The sequence below is a fragment of the Parasteatoda tepidariorum genome, chromosome 9 (assembly GCF_043381705.1).
Source record: "Parasteatoda tepidariorum isolate YZ-2023 chromosome 9, CAS_Ptep_4.0, whole genome shotgun sequence".
Lineage (NCBI taxonomy): Eukaryota > Metazoa > Arthropoda > Arachnida > Araneae > Theridiidae > Parasteatoda > Parasteatoda tepidariorum.
This window is the reverse complement of record NC_092212.1, coordinates 75,614,121-75,637,181: the sequence shown is the minus strand read 5'-3', so window position 1 is coordinate 75,637,181 and position 23,061 is coordinate 75,614,121. Positions and strand designations below refer to the sequence as shown.

The following is a 23,061-nucleotide window of genomic DNA, read 5'->3' as shown; positions in this document are numbered from 1 at the left end:
AATTTAATTAAATAATAAAAAATAATTAATAATTATTAAAAATTATTTTTTTCATGAAATTATCTTTGGGTAAATGAGTTTTATGAGTGGGTGAAATTTTTTTTTTGAATTGCTTCATTAGTTTTTAAAATATGATTGAAAACGCAAAAAACGAAATTAACATTAAAGGGTTCAAACTTTGAATCACTCTTCTGACCAAACTATGGGGACCACATTTCCCAGATTGCGGCTACCCCCTATATTTTGAAAATAAGGAATCCAAATATGCAAAGAAAATTTTATGTTTATTCAGAGAAAGTACGTTTTTGTGTCTGATTTCGTAACTTAATTAATAGTTAGCACTAATTAATTAGCATATTTGAGGTCACCCCCCGGAACCATTAAGATTGGCACTTAGTTCGTGAAAATCCGATCATTAGGGTGATATATTTTTTTTTGCGGACTGTACATACATTGATACAATAAAAAACAAACTACCATTCAACGATTGTAATACATAAGCATAATCGTGGGGAACACTCGTTGGAGTTGGAAGGTATGAAATTGCCACAAGAAATGATAAACTGCCTTATTTCAAGTATAAAATCAAGCTGTAATACCCGTATATTTGTAAAAGGGCACCATACCCCCTATTAACCCATTTTTTTTGTTTATTTGTTTGACAAGCTAGAGTGCTAGTCCAAGTGATTTAATTTTTACAACTGACAGGTGACTGGGCTTTGCGATAGGCGTGTCACCTGCTACTTGTAAGAATTAAGATCAAGTGACAGACCTTTGCGAACTAAGACAGGAAAGTCCGCCTTTCGTTTGAGAAGAGAGCACCGCATGGGTGAAAGTACGTCTTAGCTCTAAACTTCGTCGATAGATGACAGCACCTCTTATTCGTGAGTCCACGATATTGCCATAGATTCGAAGGGTGATGGAAATATTCTTCAGATCCTTTTTGATTCTACAGATTTTACAAGCATGTATATTGCTCGTAAATCACTATGGATTGTTCACTCAGTGGGTCTCAGTTAAGTTCAGAATTGAAACCCGACCCCTCCGGTCCGTCGTCTCATTCTCTAACCTCTGGACAACCATGACCGTAAAATATGGTTTTATACTAAAAATGATGGAAATTTGGTAAATGTAGTAATATTTGGTAATTTTATCATCAAACGTTAGAGCATGGCAAAAAAAATCCCACTTATTCGGTTAAATTTAACTAATTTATTTTTTACAAAATGTATGGTAATGAGAACTATAATTTTGGAGACCAGAGTTTCAGTTAAAATATTACTATGAGAACGGAAGAATTATCAAATGAGACGTTTAAATACCAGGCAATTCGGTTTTATTAACCTGAATTGTAGTTTTGTCTTCGCCAGAAATGTAGAATTGTAACTTTGCAGAATTTTTTTCTCAGTGTAGTAATTCAGAAATAAATCACTATGGATTGTATTTAAAATTTTATTTACAAATATTGGCTATTTAGCATAGCTATATAAACTTTGGTATTTGTTAGTATAACAACAGTAATAATTAGATAGAGTATGAAAAAATGTAATTAACTATTTCTACCAAAAAATAAAATCTTTTAATAATAAATGTTATAAGTTTAGCAAAAATGTGTAGGGCCACGTTTTTTGGTATCCCCTTCTTCCCACTTCCACTTTATCATCATTAATGGAAAATCACAAATGATGCTTTTTCTTTATCATCACATTCACAGAATTTTGCTTTATAAATAATAAGTACTAACTATAAATAATTGAAATGATAAATACTAACTATTAATTACTGAATTAAATAAATGATAAATACTATAAATGATTAATACTTTACTAACTTTTTAATTAAAAACTCCTCTATTCTATTTTATTTTATAACCGTTCCGGAACAGCCGACCCAATTTCGGGTTTGCGACTACTAATGTTCAACTCCGTAGTCTTGTAATTTTGAGCCCAATCCGGAAAACAAGGGAACTCCTGGATCAAGCATTGGGAGAAATTTGCCCTCATGGATGGCTTTTTGGTGGAACTATCTCGCATTTGCTTCACAAGGAGATGAAAACCACGAAAACCTCCCATGGTTAGCCTGGCGTCAAGGAAACTCTAACCCATGATCCGTCTACCACTGAGGATACTTTATGTCAGCACTGTGATCGGTGAAATCTGGGTGTGGAGTTCGTATCGACCAGCTATTACTGGGATTCGAACCTGGTTCACCGCATTGGAAGCCGAACGCTCTATCCCTTGTACCACCACGGCTCTAAATCCTCTATTCTATGAAAAAATATGTTTTTTTTATAGAATAGAGAATTCATAGAGGATTTCATAGAATTTTCATAAAATATGTAATTTCTGAAAACAGTGCTTTCCTTTCTTACGGATTCAAATATTTTTTTAAAATCTGATTTAATAAAAAGAATTGATACTAATTTTTTACTCTGTATTTTCTATGACACATGAAATTACGAGTATGATTTTTGATTAATATTATAACAATTATTATTTTTTGTTGACTTTCAGAACTAGGTATAGAACACCTTCCTCCTTTACCACCATATAACATATCTGGTAAGTTAAGACTTAAAAAAGTTGAGAACTCTCAATGAGTTAATAATTAATAATTTTAAATGTTGTTATATACACTGAGGTGGCAAAGTCATGGGATCGCAATATGCAAATATGCACGTAGCACTAGTATCGCGTACGAAATCAATGTATGGGAATTAGACTGACAGAATTTTATTCGTCTTTAAGTTATTTATCTGAGAATGTTTCTGACGTAATTACGGACTCAGGACGAGAATTAACAGACTTTAAACATTGAATGGTAATCGGAGCTAGATATTTCATTTTGGACATTCCATTTTAGAAATTGTGAAGGAATTCTACATTAATAGATCCTTCTAATGAGGTAAACCGGGTTCGTATCCCAGCGATGGATGGTGGTTACGAATTCTGCATCCGGCTTGCACTAACCACATTGCTGACGTGAAATATCCTCAGTAGTAGACGGATGATGGGTAAGAGTCCCCTTGCCGTTAGGCTAACCGTAGGTGGTTCTCGTGTTCTTCCCCGCCATGTAAAGCAGATGTGGGTTAGTTCCATGAAAAAGTCCTCCACAAAGGCAAATTTCTCCTATTAGTTGATCCAGGAGTCTTTTCAGTTTGTGCACGAAATCTTGCATCCGCAACACTTCCGCAATCATGGTTATCCATTGATGCCGCATTTAATTTTATTTTATGACCGTCGTTGAACAACCAACCCAATTTTCGAGCTTACGACTGCTAATGTTCTACTCCGTAGCCTTGTAATTTTGAACCCAAACTAGAAGACAAGGGAACTCCTGGATCAAGTTTAGGGAGAAATTTTGTTTTCTTGGAGGACTTTTTGATGGAACTAACACGCATTTGCCTTACATGGAGAAGGAGACCACGAGAACTTCCCACGATTAGCCTGACGGCAAAGGGACTCACCCACGATCCGTCTTCACTGAGGATATTTCACGACAACACTGTGTTCGGTGCAAGCCGGATGCGGATTTGTATCTACCATCTATCGCTGGGANCGCCTTCCAATGAGGTGAACCGAGTTCGAATACCAGCTATGTCTGGTCGATACGAATTCCGCATCCATCTTCCACCGACCACAGTGCTGACGTAAAATATCCTCAGTGGTGGACGGAGTATGGGTTAGATACCCGTTCTGTTAGGTTAAGCTTGGGAGGTTTTCGTGTTTTTCCTCTCCATGTAACGCATATGCGGGATAGTTCCATCAATTTCTCCCAATACTTGATCCAGGAGTTCCCTTGTCTTATAGATCGGGTTCAAAACTACTAGTCTAAGGAGTTGAACATTAGTAGTCCTAAACCCGAAAATTGGGTCGGCTGTTCAACGACGGTTATAAAATAAAATAAAGAGTAACATTGCGTGAAATAACCGCAAGCATCAATACGGAACGTAAAATGGACGTGCCTGTTGGAACAGTGAGGTGAAATTTCGCTTTAATGGGCTATGGCAGCAGAAGATCAACTGGAGTGTCTTTACTAACAATACAACATCATGCCCAGTGTCTCTCTCGGGTTCTTGACCATATTGGTTGCACCCTAGACGACGATAAAATTGTAGATTGGACAGATGATTCACGATTTCAGCTGGTCAGAGCGAATGGGAGAGTCTTAGTGTGGCGTAGATCCCATAAGGCCATGGACCCAAGTTGTCAACCAGACGCTAATAGTTCGCAACTTGTTTGAAGAATATTCTGGATAATTCCAGCGAATGATTTGCTCTTCTAAATCGTCAGACACGAATTCCATCGAATAATAATGGGATGTAATAGAGAGGTCAATTTGTGTACGAAATCCTGCATCCGCAACACTTCCGCAATTATGGTTATCTATTGATGCCGCATTTAATTTTATTTTATGACCGTCGTTGAACAGCCAACCCAATTTTCGAGCTTACGACTGCTAATGTTCTACTCCGTAGCCTTGTAATTTTGAACCCAAACTAGAAGACAAGGGAACTCCTGGATCAAGTTTAGGGAGAAATTTTGTTTTCTTGGAGGACTTTTTGATGGAACTAACACGCATTTGCCTTACATGGAGAAGGAGACCACGAGAACTTCCCACGATTAGCCTGACGGCAAAGGGACTCACCCACGATCCGTCTTCACTGAGGATATTTCACGACAACACTGTGTTCGGTGCAAGCCGGATGCGGATTTGTATCTACCATCTATCGCTGGGATTCGAACCCGATGTTCATCGTTGGAAGGCGAACACTCTATCCCTTGAGCCATCACTGCTCATTGAGGCCGTATTGCTGAATTTTCCGTCCCGCAGTGGACTGATCGTTTAGACACTGTTCCAAGAGCAGATTACCGAATTCAAGCATCACTGGCTGCTGTCAGTGTGCGGGTGGGTGACCACTTGGATTAGTCTGTGTAGGGACCGGGGGTGTGCGGATTTGGTCCTCGTTAAACTGTTTTACGGTAAAGTGCTCGACTTCGCGTGCAGGTCGTCGGGCTACCGAAGCGGGGGTGCCGTCCTCTCTGCAGAGGATCGAAATTGTGATGGTATGTCTTCGGATCATCTTCAGGGATGTTTTCCAGACCATCGCTAATAGCCTTTAGTGCAGCTCTAGTGTGACGTAAATGAACTACAACAACAACAACAGCTCCACATCGAGTCGCTGCACTACGTAGAGCTAGAGAAGATGCGACGCGATATTAAGATGTATACCATGATTTCTATCATGTCAGTGTATAAGTATTTATCTATTGTAACAAAGTTATTTCTTTATTCCAGTTGATGTTTTGGAAATAATTGATGACTGTATACTGGATGATGAGGCCCATACACTTGAGAAAATGTGTCCAGGAATGTTCGAGATTTGGAATTCCATCCTCAGGAATGTGTCTCTTCCTCCAAAGCGCCTCACACCCACGTAAGTTCTCATAGTTCATACTGATTTAAATAATAGTCATAACAATTCAATAACGTCAGTGAAATATTAGTATTTACTACGCGGATCGTAAACAGTTATGAATAGCTCGATTAATTGGAAATACTACATATATTATTAAAAAAGAATTATTTTCAGAATTTTAATGATTGCTTACTGCATAAAAAAACTTATTTACAGTTGATTGTTAAGCAAATTATTAGTGTATGATCAACTGGAATGCATACTGTTCTAAACTTAACTTTGTATAAAGTATCACGACGATTTTAGGAAAAAAATGAGTGGTGATGTTAGAAAGAGATAAAGAGTGCAAAGTGCAACATGCAAATGAGTGTACGAATTTTTTCTTTCCTTTGTCCCCAGAACGCGTTTAGTGGAGCTGAATTATTAACAAGTCGAAAATTTAGAAATACCTTATCTTCATCTCAGCCTAGTACACCGTTTCTCGAAATTGAAATATGTTTTTAACTTTATTTTAATTTTTTTTAATGGAGAGGATCCCTTTTAGATGTAAAAAGGAAAGTTTTTTTTGTTAGCTGTTCATTGTTTTTTTCGTGTAATTGATTACATAGTGCATTTTGTTCAGTGATTTCATGATAATAATTGTTCATAAATTTATAATTTCAGGTCATGTACTTATGAAAATCTCATACGAGCTACAATCGGTTGTAATGAAACATCTGCATTATATTTGCGTGTGTTGATAGCCTTTCTGTTTAATATGTATGAACAGTGTAAGTTAGTTTCAAAATCTGTTTTTTTTTAAAAAACGGCATTTGATTATAGTAGAATTATTTTTATTTTTTGAAACAGTTATTTTAGATGTTGTTTATGTTCAAGAGTAACAGTAAACAGTAGCGCTCGCTACAGCAACGCATGCAATGACGACGCATGCGTTGATATGGTGACCGCTGCAGTTTATTGTTCCTCTTGAACAGTTTATTTGCGTCGCACTAGAGCTTAACAATGGCGACCGTCTGGGGAAAGTTTTTAAGGATGATCCGAAGACATGCCGTAACAATTCTGATTTTCTGCAAAATGGATGGAACCCCCTCTTCGGTGGCCCGAAGACCTGCATGCGAAATCCAGCCCTTTGCGGTAGAACAGTTTAGCAAGGACCAATACCGGCACATCCACGGGCCCTTCTCAGACTGATCCAAGTGATTACCTACCCGTACATTGCTTACAGTCTGTGATGCTTGACTTCGGATCTCTGCTGGGAACCGTGTTTTAACGATCAGTCCACTGTTATTTTTTAAGCTACAAAGAATGTAGAAAACATGAATTAATGAACAAAAACCCTATTAAAGACTAATAATGTAATATATACTAATACTTTTTATATTATAATACTTGTCATTCGTGAGGCAAAGGTGTGCAACCCGTATTTATTACAGTTAGGCATTTTGCACTTTTGTCTGGATACTTTATATTTGATCCAGTGTGATGTCTGGTCCTTTCCTTGCATTTTGTCTAGCATCGAGACTCTTGGGGCCATCTGTTGGTCGCAAGCGGAATATTTTCAAAAGAGAGAGAGGCTTGCTTCAAATATGCAATATCATGACGGAGAAGTTGGTTCCATTTATAGTCAAATGCCGATATATTGAAATCTGTGTTTCAATTTTGCAACGACATGAAGCGTAATATTTATTCAGAGTTTTCATGGATTGCAAAAAATTTGAATAATAAAAAAAATCGAAAGACATATTATTTTAAAATTTAAGGATTTCAGTTATTACGTCATAAATGTATTGGAATATCAACGTTTGTTTCATTTTTGTCTTCTCAATTCAAAAACTCTAAGACACGTAAATTTAAATAGAACTTAATTTTTAAATTAAAAAAAACAAAAAATTTGGAGGATAAAGATGAGTTCTGACCTTCCAGTGTTAATAAATGTTGTAGTTCAAAATCATACCTGAATTTACTATTTGTAAAAAAAATGACTTATTCGCCTGCAGGTCATCGGGCTACCGATGCGGGGGTGCCATCCCCTCTGCAGAGGATCAAAATTGTGATGACATGTCTTCGGATCATCCTCAGGGATGTTTCCCCAGAGCGTCGCCAGTAGCCCATTGTGCAGCTCTAGTGAAACGTAAATGAACTACAATAACTACAACGGAAGTAGAAGGTCCTATTAATCAAATATAATTAAGAAAATGAATTAATATTCTTAACATACTGCTGTTTTTTGAATTAATGAACTAATTAATTGAATCATTATTTTTCTANACATATTATTTTAAAATTTAAGGATTTCAGTTATTACGTCATAAATGTATTGGGATATCAACGTTTGTTTCATTTTTGTCTTCTCAATTCAAAAACTCTAAGACACGTAAATTTAAATAGAACTTAATTTTTAAATTAAAAAAAAAAAAAAAATTCGGAGGATAAAGATGAGTTCTGACCTTTCAGTGTTAATAAATGTTGTAGTTCAAAATCATACCTGAATTTACTATTTGTAAAAAAAATTACTTATTCGCCTGCAGGTCGTCGGGCTACCGAAGCGGGGGTGCCATCCCCTCTGCAGAGGATCAAAATTGTGATGACATGTCTTCGGATCATCCTCAGGGATGTTCCCCAGAGCGTCGCCAGTAGCCCATTGTGCAGCTCTAGTGAAACGTAAATGAACAACAACAACAACAAGAATATGTGTTAAATCCAGAGAACTGTTTCTGAAATAGAAAGTGTCCCGCAGTGGATTGGTTGTTAAGACAAGATTCCCAGCTGATCTCCGAAGTCAAGCATCACTGGCTGTGATCAATGCACGGGTAGTTAACCACTTGGATCAGTCTGCGAACTAATTAATTGAATCATTATTTTTCTAAAGGGTTAAATACTAATGATTTAAAAAAAAGATTAATAATTTAACTTATATTTTCCAGTACATTTTGTCTCAGTCATAAGTCCCTGTCTTCCAAGTTTGGGTCGTGATTCAATTTGCACCACGGATTAGAGCCACTATGATTCAAGGATCTGCTAGGAAGTTATTAGATGTGTCACCAAATTAAAGAGTTTAATATTGTCTTTATAAATGAAGAAACACTTTTTATTTTATTGTAGCAAATAAATTCCTTTGAATTTTTTATTATTGTGAATGAATGAAAATAGTATTCTCTTTATAGCACCTTCATCAATGGAAATGTTTTATCATCGCAAACTTCCAGAAAAGAATGGTAAAAAATTAACGTCATTCTCTTCAGAAGGTAAGAAACTGAAGTTTTTATTATTGTTTTCAAAAGTAGCGCTTAAATAGACTTTTAAGAAACTAAGGAGATTCTAAACTAAACTCAGTGGCTTGACAGCCTATAGAGGACCGAAATCTACTGTGCCCGTCTCTGTTTTCTTGACATGGGTTCTGGGGTGCAGGAGCAAATGTTCCGGTTGAGGGGTCAATCGAATCTGGAACCCTCAGTGTTTTGTCCCCAACCATGCTTGGAACTCATTTTATCAACCCACTGAAGGGATGAAAGGCTGGAACAACCTTTCCCGGCCCTAGGGTTTAATCCAGGACCTGTGACACGAGAGTGCGAAGAGCCGTCACTCAGTCATTGGCCTTTATATTTAATTTCTGAGTAATATAATTATAACCTTTATAATTAATATTTTACATTTACTCTTACATAAGAATAGTGTGGTGTTTATTTAAACATGCAAATTGTACTTATTTTTGCATTTGAAGTTAACTAATTTATATCTATATAAGGAAGACAACTTTTCTACATTAATTATTTAAGTACAATCAAATGAAATAAAACGTCATTTGAATGGATAAATAGATTAGAAGTTATAACTGTTTTAATAATACAAAACACAATTAAAAAAATAGTATTAGTCTTTCTTTACTTTTGAAATATTAGGCTTATTCATTCGTCCGTAATTTTATTCAATATAGAATTCTTATATATTTTAATAAAATATATAAGAAATATTACTTTACTTGCTTAGATAGTAATAGTAGATGCGTAAATAGATAAAAGTCAGACATTGTACATATTGTATTTGAAACCCTTATGACATCTAAATTATTAGTCTTATTGGATTAATAAGCTTCATTCGCTTCATAAATATACAGATTGGAAATAACAGTCGACATGTTTCGAGAGTTCAAAAATAGGACCACGCCATTTTCAAAAATTTGCCAGACGTGAAAAAGAAGAAAAGGGATTTGAACAATAAAACAAAAAGTTGCCAACGGAAAAAAGAAAACTAAAGGTGAGACACTAGAAAAACATAAGTAGTATCAATCATTAAATACTGCGCATTGTTGGAATCTTGGGTATAAATTCAATTTTGACAATGCCAAAATTTATTTCCACCCATCAGCTCATCTTGTTGCTTCGGAATCTTGTTTCCCTCCTATGAATGCTGATTTCCTTGTTAACGACATTAGTTCCTCACCACCTCTCCATAGCACATGGAAATGCATTTTACCCTGATTTGACCCTTTCAGCCACAGTGTTTTCTTTTCGTGTTTATTTTTATTCTCTCTCGGTCGCTGAAGTTTTTCACGTTGTGTTTCGCACCTTTATTTTCCATTTTTCGTTGGCTACTTTACGTTTTATATCTCAAATTACTTTCTTTCTACTCATTTATGTTTGTCAGGTCTCTAAAATGGGTGCCAATTTTTGAGAGCTTGAAACATGTCGACTGTCATTTCAAATTTGTATGTTTCTGATGTGAATGAAGTTGTTTAATCTAGTAATACCGCCTTCAGTTTCTTTGGGTTATTTATTTTGTTGTTGTTGCAGTTCATTTACGTCGCACTAGAGCTGCACAATGGGCTATTGGCGACGGTCTAGGGAAACATCCCTGAGGATGATCCGAAGACATGCCATCACAATTTTGATCCTTTGCGGAGGGGATGGCACCCCCGCATCGGTAGCCCAACGACCTGCGCGCGAAATCAAGCACTTTACGGTAGCACAGTTTAACGAGGACCAATACCGCACACCCTCGGTCCCTACGCAGACTGATCCAAGTGGGTCACCCACCCGCACACTGACCGCAGCCAGTGATGCTTGCCTTCGGTGATCTGCTGGGAACCGTGTCTTAATGATCAGTCCACTGCGGGACGGGTTATTTATTTAAAATTAGTCTTATATTCTGATGTTTTCTTGACTTTTATCAGCGTAAAAAACTACATCGTAATCGCTACCGCATTTATCTAAATATTACAATTCGAGTTTCTCCATTTTTTCATCCCTTCTTTCCTTTCGTAAAAACGTATCATTTGATGGTTTTTGTGGTTTTTTCGTAAAAACCTGTTATTGGTTAGTTTTCGTAGGTTTTTAATGTGAGGCCACCAAAGACAAACATAAAATAATTCTAATAGGTCGCGGCTTGTTATTTTGAATCTCCACCTATCAAACTTTAACGGAACTGTACTATCTGCTATTAGAGCTGCACTGGCTCAGGGAATAGAGTGTTTGTCGTCCAATTAGGTGAGCCAGGTTCGGATCCCAGTGATGGCTGGTAGATATGAATTCCACATCCGGCTTGCACTGACCACAGTGCTGACGTAAAGTATCCTCAGTGTTGGACTAATCGTGGGTTAGAGTCCCCTTGCCATCAGGCTAACTGTGGGAGGTTTTTGTGATTTCCTTATCCATGTAACGCAAATGTGGGTTAGTTCCACTGAAAAGTTCTCCACGAAGGTAAATTTCTCCCAATACTTGATCCAGGAAATCCCTAGTCTTCTGTATTAGGTTCAAAATTACAAGGCTTTGGAGTTGAACATTAATAGTCGTAAACCCAAAAAATTTGATCAACGAGGATTATTAAATATATCTGCCATTAGAGTCGTGGTGATTCAGAGGACAAAGCTTGAGAGCGTCTGCCTTCTAATTCAGTGTAAAGGTTCAAATATCAGCAGTTGCTGGTTTATTCGAGTTTTGGTCCCGGGTCTCACCGATTGCAGCGCTGATGTAAATGTCCTCTGTGATAGTTCATAAGTTAGAATTTCTTTTTCTCACTGGCTAACCGCGGGTGGGATTCTTCTACATGTAATGCAAATACGGGTTCGTTCGATCAAAAAGTTCTCCACGAAGATTAGCTTATCAATATGTTTGATCCCGGAGTTGCACTGCCTTCTTGGTTGAATTCAAAATTACAGAGCTACTGATTTGAGTATGGATAGTCGTAAACTCAGAATTGGACCAGTTGTACAACGCCGGTTTATAAAATAAACTAAATTATATCTGATATTAAATATCATTTTCATCATTGCAGAGGGACTAGCTATCTCCCAATGTCTACGTGACAACGAACGTCAGATGAAGGCATGCTGCCCCGAACTTTTCACTGTCATTGCTGCAAAAGTGCTGAATGTGCCTATGCATACAGACAGAGATGGACTTAAGTAAGATAGCTTAACTTCATAAAAGATTTCTGATTGATTCGTTCATTTTATTGTTCGAGGTGCGATTAAAAAAATTCCGCGATTGACCTATGAACCCACGACTGACTATGTGAATTTCATACCCATTTAATATGTTTTCATATATCTTCCTCCGATATAAAGCGTTTCTAAAGTTGATTGCAAAAGTTTCCGAAACAACTTTTAAAGTCATCTTTTGGAATTCTTCTCAAGTCTGGCGTTCTTAGCACCTGAGGCACACTTAAAATTCGTTATTTCATTGAATTTTTTTAGTTCCGGAAAATTAAGTCTGCAAAACATGAAGTATGGTAGATGATTCCTCTCTACAACTTCCGAAGCTGAAACAGATAAAGGATCAATGTTTAAGGCTGAGGCTCCCAATTTTTTTACTGCCGTGGAACCCTAAATGATTAAGCTTTTTTTGGTATAGCACTTTACACTTACATTGCACCTTTTGTATGCTTTGTAACAAGAGTAATTCATTTGGAATTAGCTGGTGACATGACATCAGAAGCATTCATTGCTGTTTTAAAGCATTTCATTGTCAAACGTTGGCAATGTTGTCTTTAAGTTTGGGGCAAACTTCCTTGGTGCATATAAAATATTACCAAAAGACCAAAACTTGATGTGTCCATAGCTGATCAAGATAAAGTGTTTCATCATCTAACTGATAAAAAATATCAGGTTGAATTATGATCCACTTTCAGCACCTCACATGGGAGGTGTATGGGAGGCGGTTGTTAAATCCGCGAAATATCATCTACGCCGTATAATAGGACATACAATACTTTTTTACGAAGAGATATATAGCTCGTTCAACAGGAGTTGGCACTTGGCTCCGCCTTCATCACGTGGCATGCGACGACACTTGGCTCCGCCTTCATCACGTGGCATACGACGACACTTGGCTCCACCTTCATCACGTGGCATGCGACGATACTATTTCGCTATTTTTGGGAGAAGGTTGTGAGCAAACTTGAACAATGTTGCTATTTGGCGATCGTTGGGCAAAAATATTTATTTCGCAAACTTTATGTGCATTTTTTTAACAATAAATATTTCATAAATTTGATTATATTTTGCACCATTTCTTATGATATTTCTTTCTTTTGAGTGAATAGTTTGTCCTTTATGAGCCATTTAGCTGGGAGAACAACAGTTTTTAAATTTAAACTATATTTAATTAGCTAGTGTAACAAAAGGTATAATAGCAGATGATAAAGCAAAGTAATGACTGAAAAATAATTCACTTTTTGTGTTTGGCGCAAATTAAGGGTTGTCTCAATTTCAACAACGGAGATGTTTCTCTTCTAACTCCCGCGCTGAAATGAACTCTGCGTCCCAGGAGGTGGAGCCAAGTCTCAACTTCTGGTGAACGAACTACACTATTTCGCTATTTTTGGGAGAAGGTTGTGAGCAACCCTGAACAATGTTGCTATTTGGCGATCGTTTGGCATTCGCAAACTTTATGTGCATTTTTTAACAATAAATATTTCATAAATTCGATGATATTTTGCACCATTGTTTATGATGTTTCTTATAGTTTGTCCTTTATGAGACATTTCGATGGGAGAACAGCAGTTTTTAAATTTAAACTATATTTAATTAGCTAGAGTAACAAAAGGTATAATAGCAGATGATAAAGCAAAAGCTGACTCAAAGTTTCCGAATTCGGTGAAAATACGAGCATCTATCTCGACTTCAAAGTCGTCAGAAGTGGGGAATGGGATAGCCTGGTTGGTAGGGTGCTGGACTAGTGACCAAAAGGTCGTTAGTTCAAATTCCGCGGACCGGAGACCCGATTTTTGCACGCTAAATCTGTTGGAGTAACTAAGTCTTCCATTTTCCCAGAACAAATTAATAACTCTGTAGGCACTGGGTGGGATATTGATCATTCTCAGGTGCAGGTCAGAATTATGATCAGCGAATGGATGAATGGATGGAATGTGCATGAATGATACCTCTCAGTAAAACGGTCTGTGACGCATGCAAGGTCCTAGATGGTCCTAGACGCATCCAAGGTCCTCTGGGTCCTAGATGGTGCCATTGAATAGTCTCAAACTTAAAATAACCTCGTTAATGAAAATACAGAGCTATAAGCTTACGCAAAGAGCTCGTCCAGCGCGAATTTTTAGACATGTTGCTGTTGTAGTTCATTTACGTTGCACTAGAGCTGCACAATGGGCTATTGGCGATGGTCTGGGAAACATCCCGGAGGATGATAAGAAGACATGCCACCACAACTTTGATCCTCTGCGGAGGGGATGGCACCCCTCTTCGGTAGCCCAACGACCTGCGCGCAAAGTCGAGCACTTTACGGTAGCACAGTTTAACGAGGACCAATACCGCACACCGCCGGTCCCTACACAGACTGATCCAAGTGGTCACCCACCCGCACACTGACCGTAGCCAGTGATGCTTGACTTCGGTGATCTGCTGGGAACCGTGTCTTAACGATCAGTCCACTACGGGACGGTATTCCAACAGACACAATATTAAGGTAGGCGAAAGTAATGATCAAGGTGAGTAATCAAGTGATTATTAATTCTGGCTGTTTTCTTCCATTAAAAAGGAGTTTAGGAAGAGTACTAGAGATTTTTTCTGGTAGCGATAACATACGAGATGTATCTCTAAAAACTGCGGAGGAAATAATCAAATGATCGACAGTTATATTGAGCTTATTACCAATAGGCACGCAGGTACTTTATTTACGTTGGACTAGAACTGCACCATCGGCTGTTGGCGACGGTCTGGGAAACATACCTGAGGATGATCCAAAGACATGCCATCGCAATTTTGATCCTCTGCAGGGGGGATGTCTCCCCTGATTTAGTAGCCCGACGACCTGTGCGCGATGTCGAGCGCTTTAAGGCACAGCAGTTTAACGATGAACGATACCGCGCACTATAGGTCACTACGCAGACTGATTAAAGTCGTTACCCAACCGCTTACTGACCACAGCCAGTGATGCTTGACTTCGATGTTCGTCCTGGAACCGTGTCTTTACGATCAGTTCACTGCGGGACTTATTACCAATAGATAATTAATCTTAAATATAGCTTTTTCTCTTAATTTTCTGTTGAATGCAATTCCTTGTATAATGTTTGAAATATTTATTTCTATAATTTTGCAAAATTGTGATTCTCATAAAATGAATCATGTATGAACTAAAGATTTTTAATGGTGATTTTTCTAATACTACAGGTTATATATAACGTGTTTTATTATTAAAAATTAGCTTTATTCTTTTAAATTTATATTTATATATTAAATTTTAAGTTATCGTTCAAATTTTGAAGTTATTGTGCTTCAACGGCCACGATTAGTTCAGCCGCAAGTAGATGTTACAATTTATAAGATAGGTAGGTATTTTATTTACGTCACACTAGAGCTGCACAATGGGCTATTGGCGATGGTCTGGGAAACATCCCTGAGGATGATCCGAAGACATACCATCACAATTTTGATCCTCTGCAGAGGAGATGGCACCCCTGCTTCGGTAGCCCGACGACCTGCACGCGAAGTCGAGCACTTTACGGTAGTTCAGTTTAACGAGGACCAATACCGCACACCCTCGGTCCCTACGCAGACTAATCCAAGTGGTCACCCACCCGCACACAGACCGCAGCCCGTGATGCTTGACTTCGGTGATCTGATGGGAGCCGTGTCTTAACGATCAGTTCACTGCGGGACCAATATATAAGATAAAACCCTGTTTTCGTTAAGAAGAAATAAGTTGTTCTTTTCTTTAACTGCGTAAACTATTACGTATACTGTTTGGGCGTGCGTGTTGGGGCTCTTGCTCGAGCAATTTGTTGATTTTCGATGTGAGTTAGTTTGCTTTTTGAAAAATGGGTTCTGTTAAATAATTTCTATGTTTGTAATGTAATCTAAGGATGTTTCGAATAACTATGACTAAAATTCATACTTTGTTTCTTTAAGATTTTAAAATAAACTGTTTTGTTTTATCATTGAGGTTCAGCTTATTTTCATCACACGAGTTTTAATCCGGAAACTGAATACGTGGAGCTTTGTTAACGATTTTACAACTCTCTTTAAAGTGTAAATAAACGTTTAGTTAAGAGTCAACGTGAGATAAAATGTTCCATAAGACAATCCTTCGTATTTTTCAACTCGAAATTGAAAGAGATGTCTCATCACAGGTTTTACAGTTCAATGATCAAGATATACACGCTTGACGTTTAATTAAAACAATTAATATCTTTAGGTGGTGTTCGAAACTCTGTTACGAACCATTTGCGTTCTTGTGTCAGAACTCACAGGTAATGCTGGAGTTGATGGATGCTATTATATACGATTATGGGGCGAATTGTAAGTATTTATGATTCACAACTATTTAAGAAAAAATATTAGTGTACTTATGCCAGTAAATAATAAGTAGTTTGTATATGAAATACACATACATTAAAAATTGTAGTACACAATTTNGTTTTTGTGTTGTCATTTTCCTGGCTTCTTGAAATCATTAATAACATGAACTACATAGATTTATCTGAGTTATTTTAAGAAATCCTATTGTTTTCTGCAGAATGTAAACGTCTTAGTTCAAAATATTAAATTAAAGTGAAGTTATGTGTTATAAAATGGCAAATTTGTCATTATCCTGGCTGTCATTTTCCTGACTTATGAATTCCAGGACATTGAAGTGTTACCAATTTTTTTTTTAACTGCTAATACTGTAAGGAGGAAAAACAAATATTAACCTAATACCAAGTTTATGTATGATTGTAATATGGTTGGCTGTAATCAAAGTTATTTATTTATTTGATGATTGATTATTATACACAATTTTATTCTGTACATATCAGCAACAAAAAAAATTTTGATTCTTTCTACACCGAATAAAAAGAATTAATTTAAGCAATTTATGGTTCATTTAAAACAAAGGCTTAAGTTGAGTTACTTACTATTAACTTAAAATGACTGTTTTTTAAATTTCTAATTTAATATGTCATTTTCCTGGCATTCAAGATTTGGTGAATTTTTATTTTATTTTTTTTCTCGAGAAAATATCAATAAAGTACACTGCTGTCTGTTAGATATTTATAAGTGTAACTAATGAAGTATACAAAAAAAATTTAGATTATTTTGAAAACTTTAAATTTGAAGAAATAATTATAATTTTTATTTGATATCTTACGATAATTTATCTTAAATCTTAAATTTGTAGCCAACCCTGGTTAAAAAAATATTAATTAGACTAATTAAAAGATTAGTGAATATGATAATAATGATATAAAATAAAATTGGTTACAGAATGATGGAGAAGTTACAGTAAAGTTAGAAAAGCAAGTGACAAAAAAAAGAAACTAGTTTTTTTTTAGGTTTTCCAAATTCTGAAATCTAAACTTTGAAATCTAAACCCTATAACACAAAACTACTCAATAACTCATTAAAAAATTTACTTTTCACTCTTATTTTTATTTCTTAACTTAATATTTTTTCTTTTAATAAATTTAACTTAAAACAATTCATTCTAAAATAAATTAACGTGAAATGTTTTCCTATAGATGAGAGCTTTGATAGTTTAGTCCACATTTCTCCATTTCCACCTTTCAATTTGCCAGGTAAGTGTATAGAACATAAAATAGTTTTTGTTTTGAAAAAGTTCTTGTCAATTGCCTCTGTAAGAAACCTGCTTATTGATGCATTAAATGTGATTGGCTGTTCAGTTTAATGGCCCAAGAGCCGGAATCTACTGTATTTGGTAAAACTCAAACGGTTTTAAGAACTCGAAGTTAAAGAAATCAAACGTCGTTTTAAACTTAGTTTGAAATAACTGGTAAACGGGAAAACACTGATGAAGTTTCCCTGGATTATTGGTCCCGTGATGATCAGATAAGTATAAATTCCCTAAATTAAAAATATGTCTTACTCTACTTCCTGTGCCGTGGAGTTTGAAGACCCGAGTCTTCCTTGTTAAGGGGTGGTGTGAAGTTCACACAGCTTCAGATTGTTCTTGGGTCCCAAATGGTCTTGGAAGTAAAGACAGCCGGAACGCAATATTAATCATATTGTCCCTTTTCTTAGCCGTGGTGGCTCAGGGATAAAGAGCGCTTGTCTTCTAATGAGGTGACTTGGGTTCGATCCCGGAGATAGCTGATTGATTCGAATTCCGCACCCGGCTCGTACCAACCACAGTGCTGACGTAAATATCCTCAGTGGCAGACGGATCATGGGTATGACTCCCCTTGATCGCTGAGGATATTTCACGTCATCACTGTGGTCGGTGCAAGCAGGATGCGGAATTCGTATCGACCAACCACTGTTGGGATTCGAACCCGGTTCACCTGATCGGAAGGTGAGCGCTCAATCTCCTGAGTCATCGTGGTTCCAGAGCACTGTTTAGAAAAAATGCTCAAAAATAGCTGCCATTTATAGTAATGCAAGCCTGGATCGTCGTAGGAGATTCGAAAACGACGGATGTTTCAAGCGGGGGTGCAGTTGTAAATGAAAGTCCAACGAAGAGTTCTTCAACGAAATCTTCAACTGGAGTCTCGTAAAGGAGGACTTTAAAATATCCCCATAGGAAAAAATTGGGACTCGATAAATCTGGTGATCGGGGTGGCCATCAAACTGGCATAGCGCACCCTATCTAGTGCACACCAAAAGTAGTAATCTCGTAATTGCGAACTTCCGTATTGAAATTGGTAGGCACGCCATCATGCTGAAACTACATTTGATAACGAAGGCCAATTCGAACTTCTTGCAACAACTCTGTTAAAAACACTTCTAGAAAATTCGGTAACAGTGGAAGTTGAGTCTGTTTGGTAGGAGATATGGTCCAATTAGGTAATCATTCATAATATCTGCCAAAACATTCGCAGAAAATTGTTGCTGGGATGCATGTTTCATGTTGCCCACTCATGTGAATTATGAACATAGAAAACGCGCTCGTATGTAAAGGTCGCCTCATCTGTGAGTTTCACATGAAATGGGAACTGAAACGCCCTCTACTGCAAGGACCATTGGCAGAAAGTCATGCGCAGAGGGTAATCAAACGTCTACAAAGTTGCGATTCTCTGTATATGGAATGAGTGTAAGCGTTCTTCATGTAAAACTCTCCAAGTGGGTGACTGGCCGACATGTAGACGACATGCTACTATTATCGACATCTTAAATCAGTACTAGTGATAAATGAACCCTTTTTGAAAAGTTTCCAATGCTATCGCTCAAACATTTTGATGTTAGGCATGCGCCTACTTAAAAAACGTTCATGATACAATCCGGATTTACCATTAGCAACATCGTCGATTAGATACATGTCTGCCTTTTTGCTGTTTATAAAATAACCCATTTTGGTCGCAATCTTAAGCGTAATTCCTTTTTTGCTGATGCATTAGATCACTGGCACATTGTTTTATTACCCTCAACTATCACCAATATTGTCAGCCAATTACGCCACAGAGATCGCCAAGCATGCAATGACTGCTGAGGGATCAGGGCTAAAGAGAATAGAAGGGCTAGTTCACTCCGCTCTTAGAGCTGAAGCTACGATTTCCCTCCTCATGACGTCACTGTGTCCACAGACCTCGGAGATCGNCACGTCACTTCCGCTCATGCATTTCTGTACAATAATTGTTTTAGTAAGCCCTGCCACCCATCAATATCCTCCAGAAATTGAAATGTTAGTTTTGAGGATTTACCATAATGAGCAACTGCAAAAACCAACTGTTTCTTTAATTTTCATTTGAGTTTTGACTTAAAATTTTAAAACGTTTTTCTCATATACGCTAATAATTAAGTTAAAATTTGAAAAAAGTTATTTAAAAAAAGTTTGGAATATTTTTTTCCGAATTATGCTGTTTCCAAAAAGCAATTTTTAGTAATATAGATTCCTTGGGCAAATTATTAGAGGCACTATAAGATTCTATATAAAATCATAATTATCAGGTGATACTATACAATTTTATTGTTTTCACTCGACTGAAACCGGTTTGTACTTGTTTACTTTCGTGTCTATTAATGTTAATCTATTGGTTAAATTAGACGAAATATAATGTAAATTCAACGATTGGATAAATTAGACGATATATTATATAAATATAGAATATTTATTATATCAGGTATTATACTAGTATATTATAATAATTAAATCAAATTATTAGAGACAATGAAACTTTTCAATAATTACTTGTTTTATACAAGTTTACATGCAATACTTTTATTTATAAACATACATGTAAAGGGTTTTTATTCAGAAGATTTTTTATATACTTCCTATTTGTATCTATTTTTAACGCATTGCATTGTAGTGTTAACCAATTGATACACGAACTTATACAAGTGCAAACCGGTTTCAGCCGCTTAAAAACAATAAAATTGTATAGTATCACCTTACAATTGAGATTTTAGATAGAATCTTATAGTGCGTCTAATAATTTGGCCAGGGACTTGTATTTCAACACGTAATTATTTAATTAGATCAAGTGAAGCAAACTATTGGCCTATGTGTTCGCATGATGAAGAATAAACTTGCACAATGTTGCCCAGTCATGTTGGATGATCTGCATGCTACGCTGAACGATGATGTGTGGAATGAAAAAAACTCGTGCGAAATGTAAGATATTCCAATACAAGAATATTAACTTATATTACAGTCTAAGAATAATAACTTATTGTAGTGTATGTAATGAAACTCAAACTTTCAACAGGCTGTAAATAACAATAGCAGTAAAAATAATCTGATATTTCTGATGGCTATGCAATACACATACCATTTAGAGAACTAATTTTGAGAAATAAAGAAGAATAGTTCGAAAGTTTACCGATACGCAGCGCTGTTCTCGACAAACGATATTTATATTAAAGTTGACTGCAACTACCATTACAATTATTCAATTTCCGTTTACTACTATATCAAACGCGTATTAATCCTAATAAAGGTTACATATTCTTTATGATATCATTACCGAGAATCGGATATTACTGCGTCTCGGCAGCGCAACGAGATAAACACTGTTTTCAACGTTCCAACTAGATTCTGTTTTGGGGTACCTTTTGATAGATGAAGGCTGACTTTGGTAGCATACTGGTGACTTAAGGACGAGATCTGAAAACGTCTAACCTCGATTTGAACAGGTCTAGATCAGTGGTTACCAAGTGGCTGGCCGCACCCGGCACTCGAAGCCTTTTTTTTTTGGTCCACGAACTGAAATATATTAGTTGTCATTTTTTGCGGACAATTTTCATAAATAATCTATATGGGTTTAAAATACTTTTCTTTTGTTAAAAAAACCTAATTTCTTCGTTTCTGTGAAATTTAACGTACCAACGACGATAAAATATTTACTTCTCAGGTTTTGCATCCAAGAAATATTTTTTCAAATACAAAAATAATTGCGCGTGTTGCTTAAAAATCTATTTTTGATTTTAATTTGTAATTCAATACTTTTGTTTTGTACAACTTGATAAAAATCTGACAGTAATATTTCATGTTCCTACAAACATAAGAGTCCTATATGAAATTTTGATAAATTTGCGGCCCGCCATTTGACTGGTGTTCTTAATTGCTTGTAAGTTGGAAACCCCTGGTCTAGATTGATGAATGGAACACAGTGAACAGTTGGCTTGCTATTTGTGGCTGCGATATTGTCTTCACGCTGTTGCGACTCAGTCTTGAATACACACAACGGGAGCCTGAGCAAACTCGGCGGCTAACTGCAACACAGGAGTGACCAGACCCACAACCGTGAACTTAATACACATCTCACGACTAGCGCTCAAAGCCCGGTGACCTAAATACTACTTTCCCTTCCTCTCTAAAACAGAAATGAATCATCTAGCGATTTCTATTCATCAAATTATATTAAAGATGAAATTCTAGAGAGGGAATAATGTAGCGTAATTATTCAATTCCCATTCACTAATTGTAAAAGACTTTTTAGTTAGATTCTAAACGTGTTCTAAAAGATTGAACACCCTGAATAACTTTTTATCTAACGATCGGATTTTCACGTCTTAAGACTAATTCTTAATTGTTTTATGGTTTTACTTTAAGTATTCTAATGTAAAGGATGTTTTAAATTACGAAACCATGTACAAAAACTTACTTTTTTTTTTGTATAAACATGCCTTTTTGGAGAAATTACGATTCATAACCCTCAATCAGGGATAGTCCCAACAGGTAAATATGGTCCCAATATTCTAGGCCGTAGAGCAGTTAAAATTCCTTACTCCTTAATGCTAATTTCATGTTTTGCGTGTTTCGCAATATCTCAAAAAGTTTTTAAACAAATAAATTGAAAATTTTTCTTTCACAATGATGTTCAATTATACAAAAATAATTCCCAGTAAAATGAGTTTTTAGACATTATTTATTAATTTTTATTTATAATAGTAGAAAAATTATGATTTGCGAGGTATAAAGCTTTTTACATTTTTAAAAACAAGCAAACTTTCAGTGATTTCTTACAATATTAGTCCTTTTAACTAATCTACATATAATAATTATAATTTTAAACATGGTGTGTTTATCAGTATTTGTTTTGGTTCTGCTTTTTTTATGTACAAGAACATCAAGTTTTAGGGTTATTTTTCACTGATTTTGAGAATAAAACTAAAAATATCAAACAAAGATCTAGTCTGTAAAATATAAAGCCTGTACGACAATTAATCAAAATTCCAAATGTCAACTAAGTTAAGACCTCGAGTTACAATACAAATCTCATTGATCGACTTCAGAAAAAAGTGATAAAATATCCAGCGACGCTTCACATTTCAAATCTGGACTAGACGAAATTATAAATTTTCTCACTTAAAACAAAAATCCATGAATGGTGAATTTAAAGTTAAGTATAAATCCCTTTATCAAACAGTTGTGTGAAAACTTAAATTGTTTCTATAAATAGTTAGTATATCATGTTTAATACTTTTTAATAAGTAGTGTTTAATTTTCAGTGTTTGCCCGTTCGACTGCCTTAAAAACGCTGTGGAAGATTGTTACCCAGAAGGTGGAGATTTGACTCTGGGTTTAATGATACATATATTCTACTGCAAGGATGTATGTAAGTAAACACGTACAAAAATCTTGTTAAAACATGTTACCTACATTAAAAATAATTCAGGTGAACATTACAATACATATTCTCAACAGTTCAATTAGAGTCACGATGACTCAGAGGATAGAGCGTGCGCCTTCCAATGCGGCAAACCGGGTTCGAATCCCAGTCGATACGAATTCCTCTTCCGGCTTGCACCGACC

The 23,061-nt window shown here is 36.2% G+C and overlaps 1 protein-coding gene across 1 annotated transcript in view; it reads left to right on the top strand.

Moving 5' to 3' along the window:
* LOC107438365 (uncharacterized) overlaps positions 1 to 23,061 on the top strand; it is a 109,707-nt gene that overhangs the window by 28,000 nt on the left and 58,646 nt on the right. Inside the window, exons 15-23 of the mRNA XM_043044310.2 lie at positions 2,514 to 2,561; positions 5,299 to 5,437; positions 6,083 to 6,189; positions 8,584 to 8,664; positions 11,690 to 11,819; positions 16,066 to 16,169; positions 17,369 to 17,425; positions 20,283 to 20,418; positions 22,758 to 22,864. Coding sequence (XP_042900244.2) covers positions 2,514 to 2,561; positions 5,299 to 5,437; positions 6,083 to 6,189; positions 8,584 to 8,664; positions 11,690 to 11,819; positions 16,066 to 16,169; positions 17,369 to 17,425; positions 20,283 to 20,418; positions 22,758 to 22,864 — 909 coding nt within the window. The remainder of the gene's footprint in view (positions 1 to 2,513; positions 2,562 to 5,298; positions 5,438 to 6,082; positions 6,190 to 8,583; positions 8,665 to 11,689; positions 11,820 to 16,065; positions 16,170 to 17,368; positions 17,426 to 20,282; positions 20,419 to 22,757; positions 22,865 to 23,061) is intronic.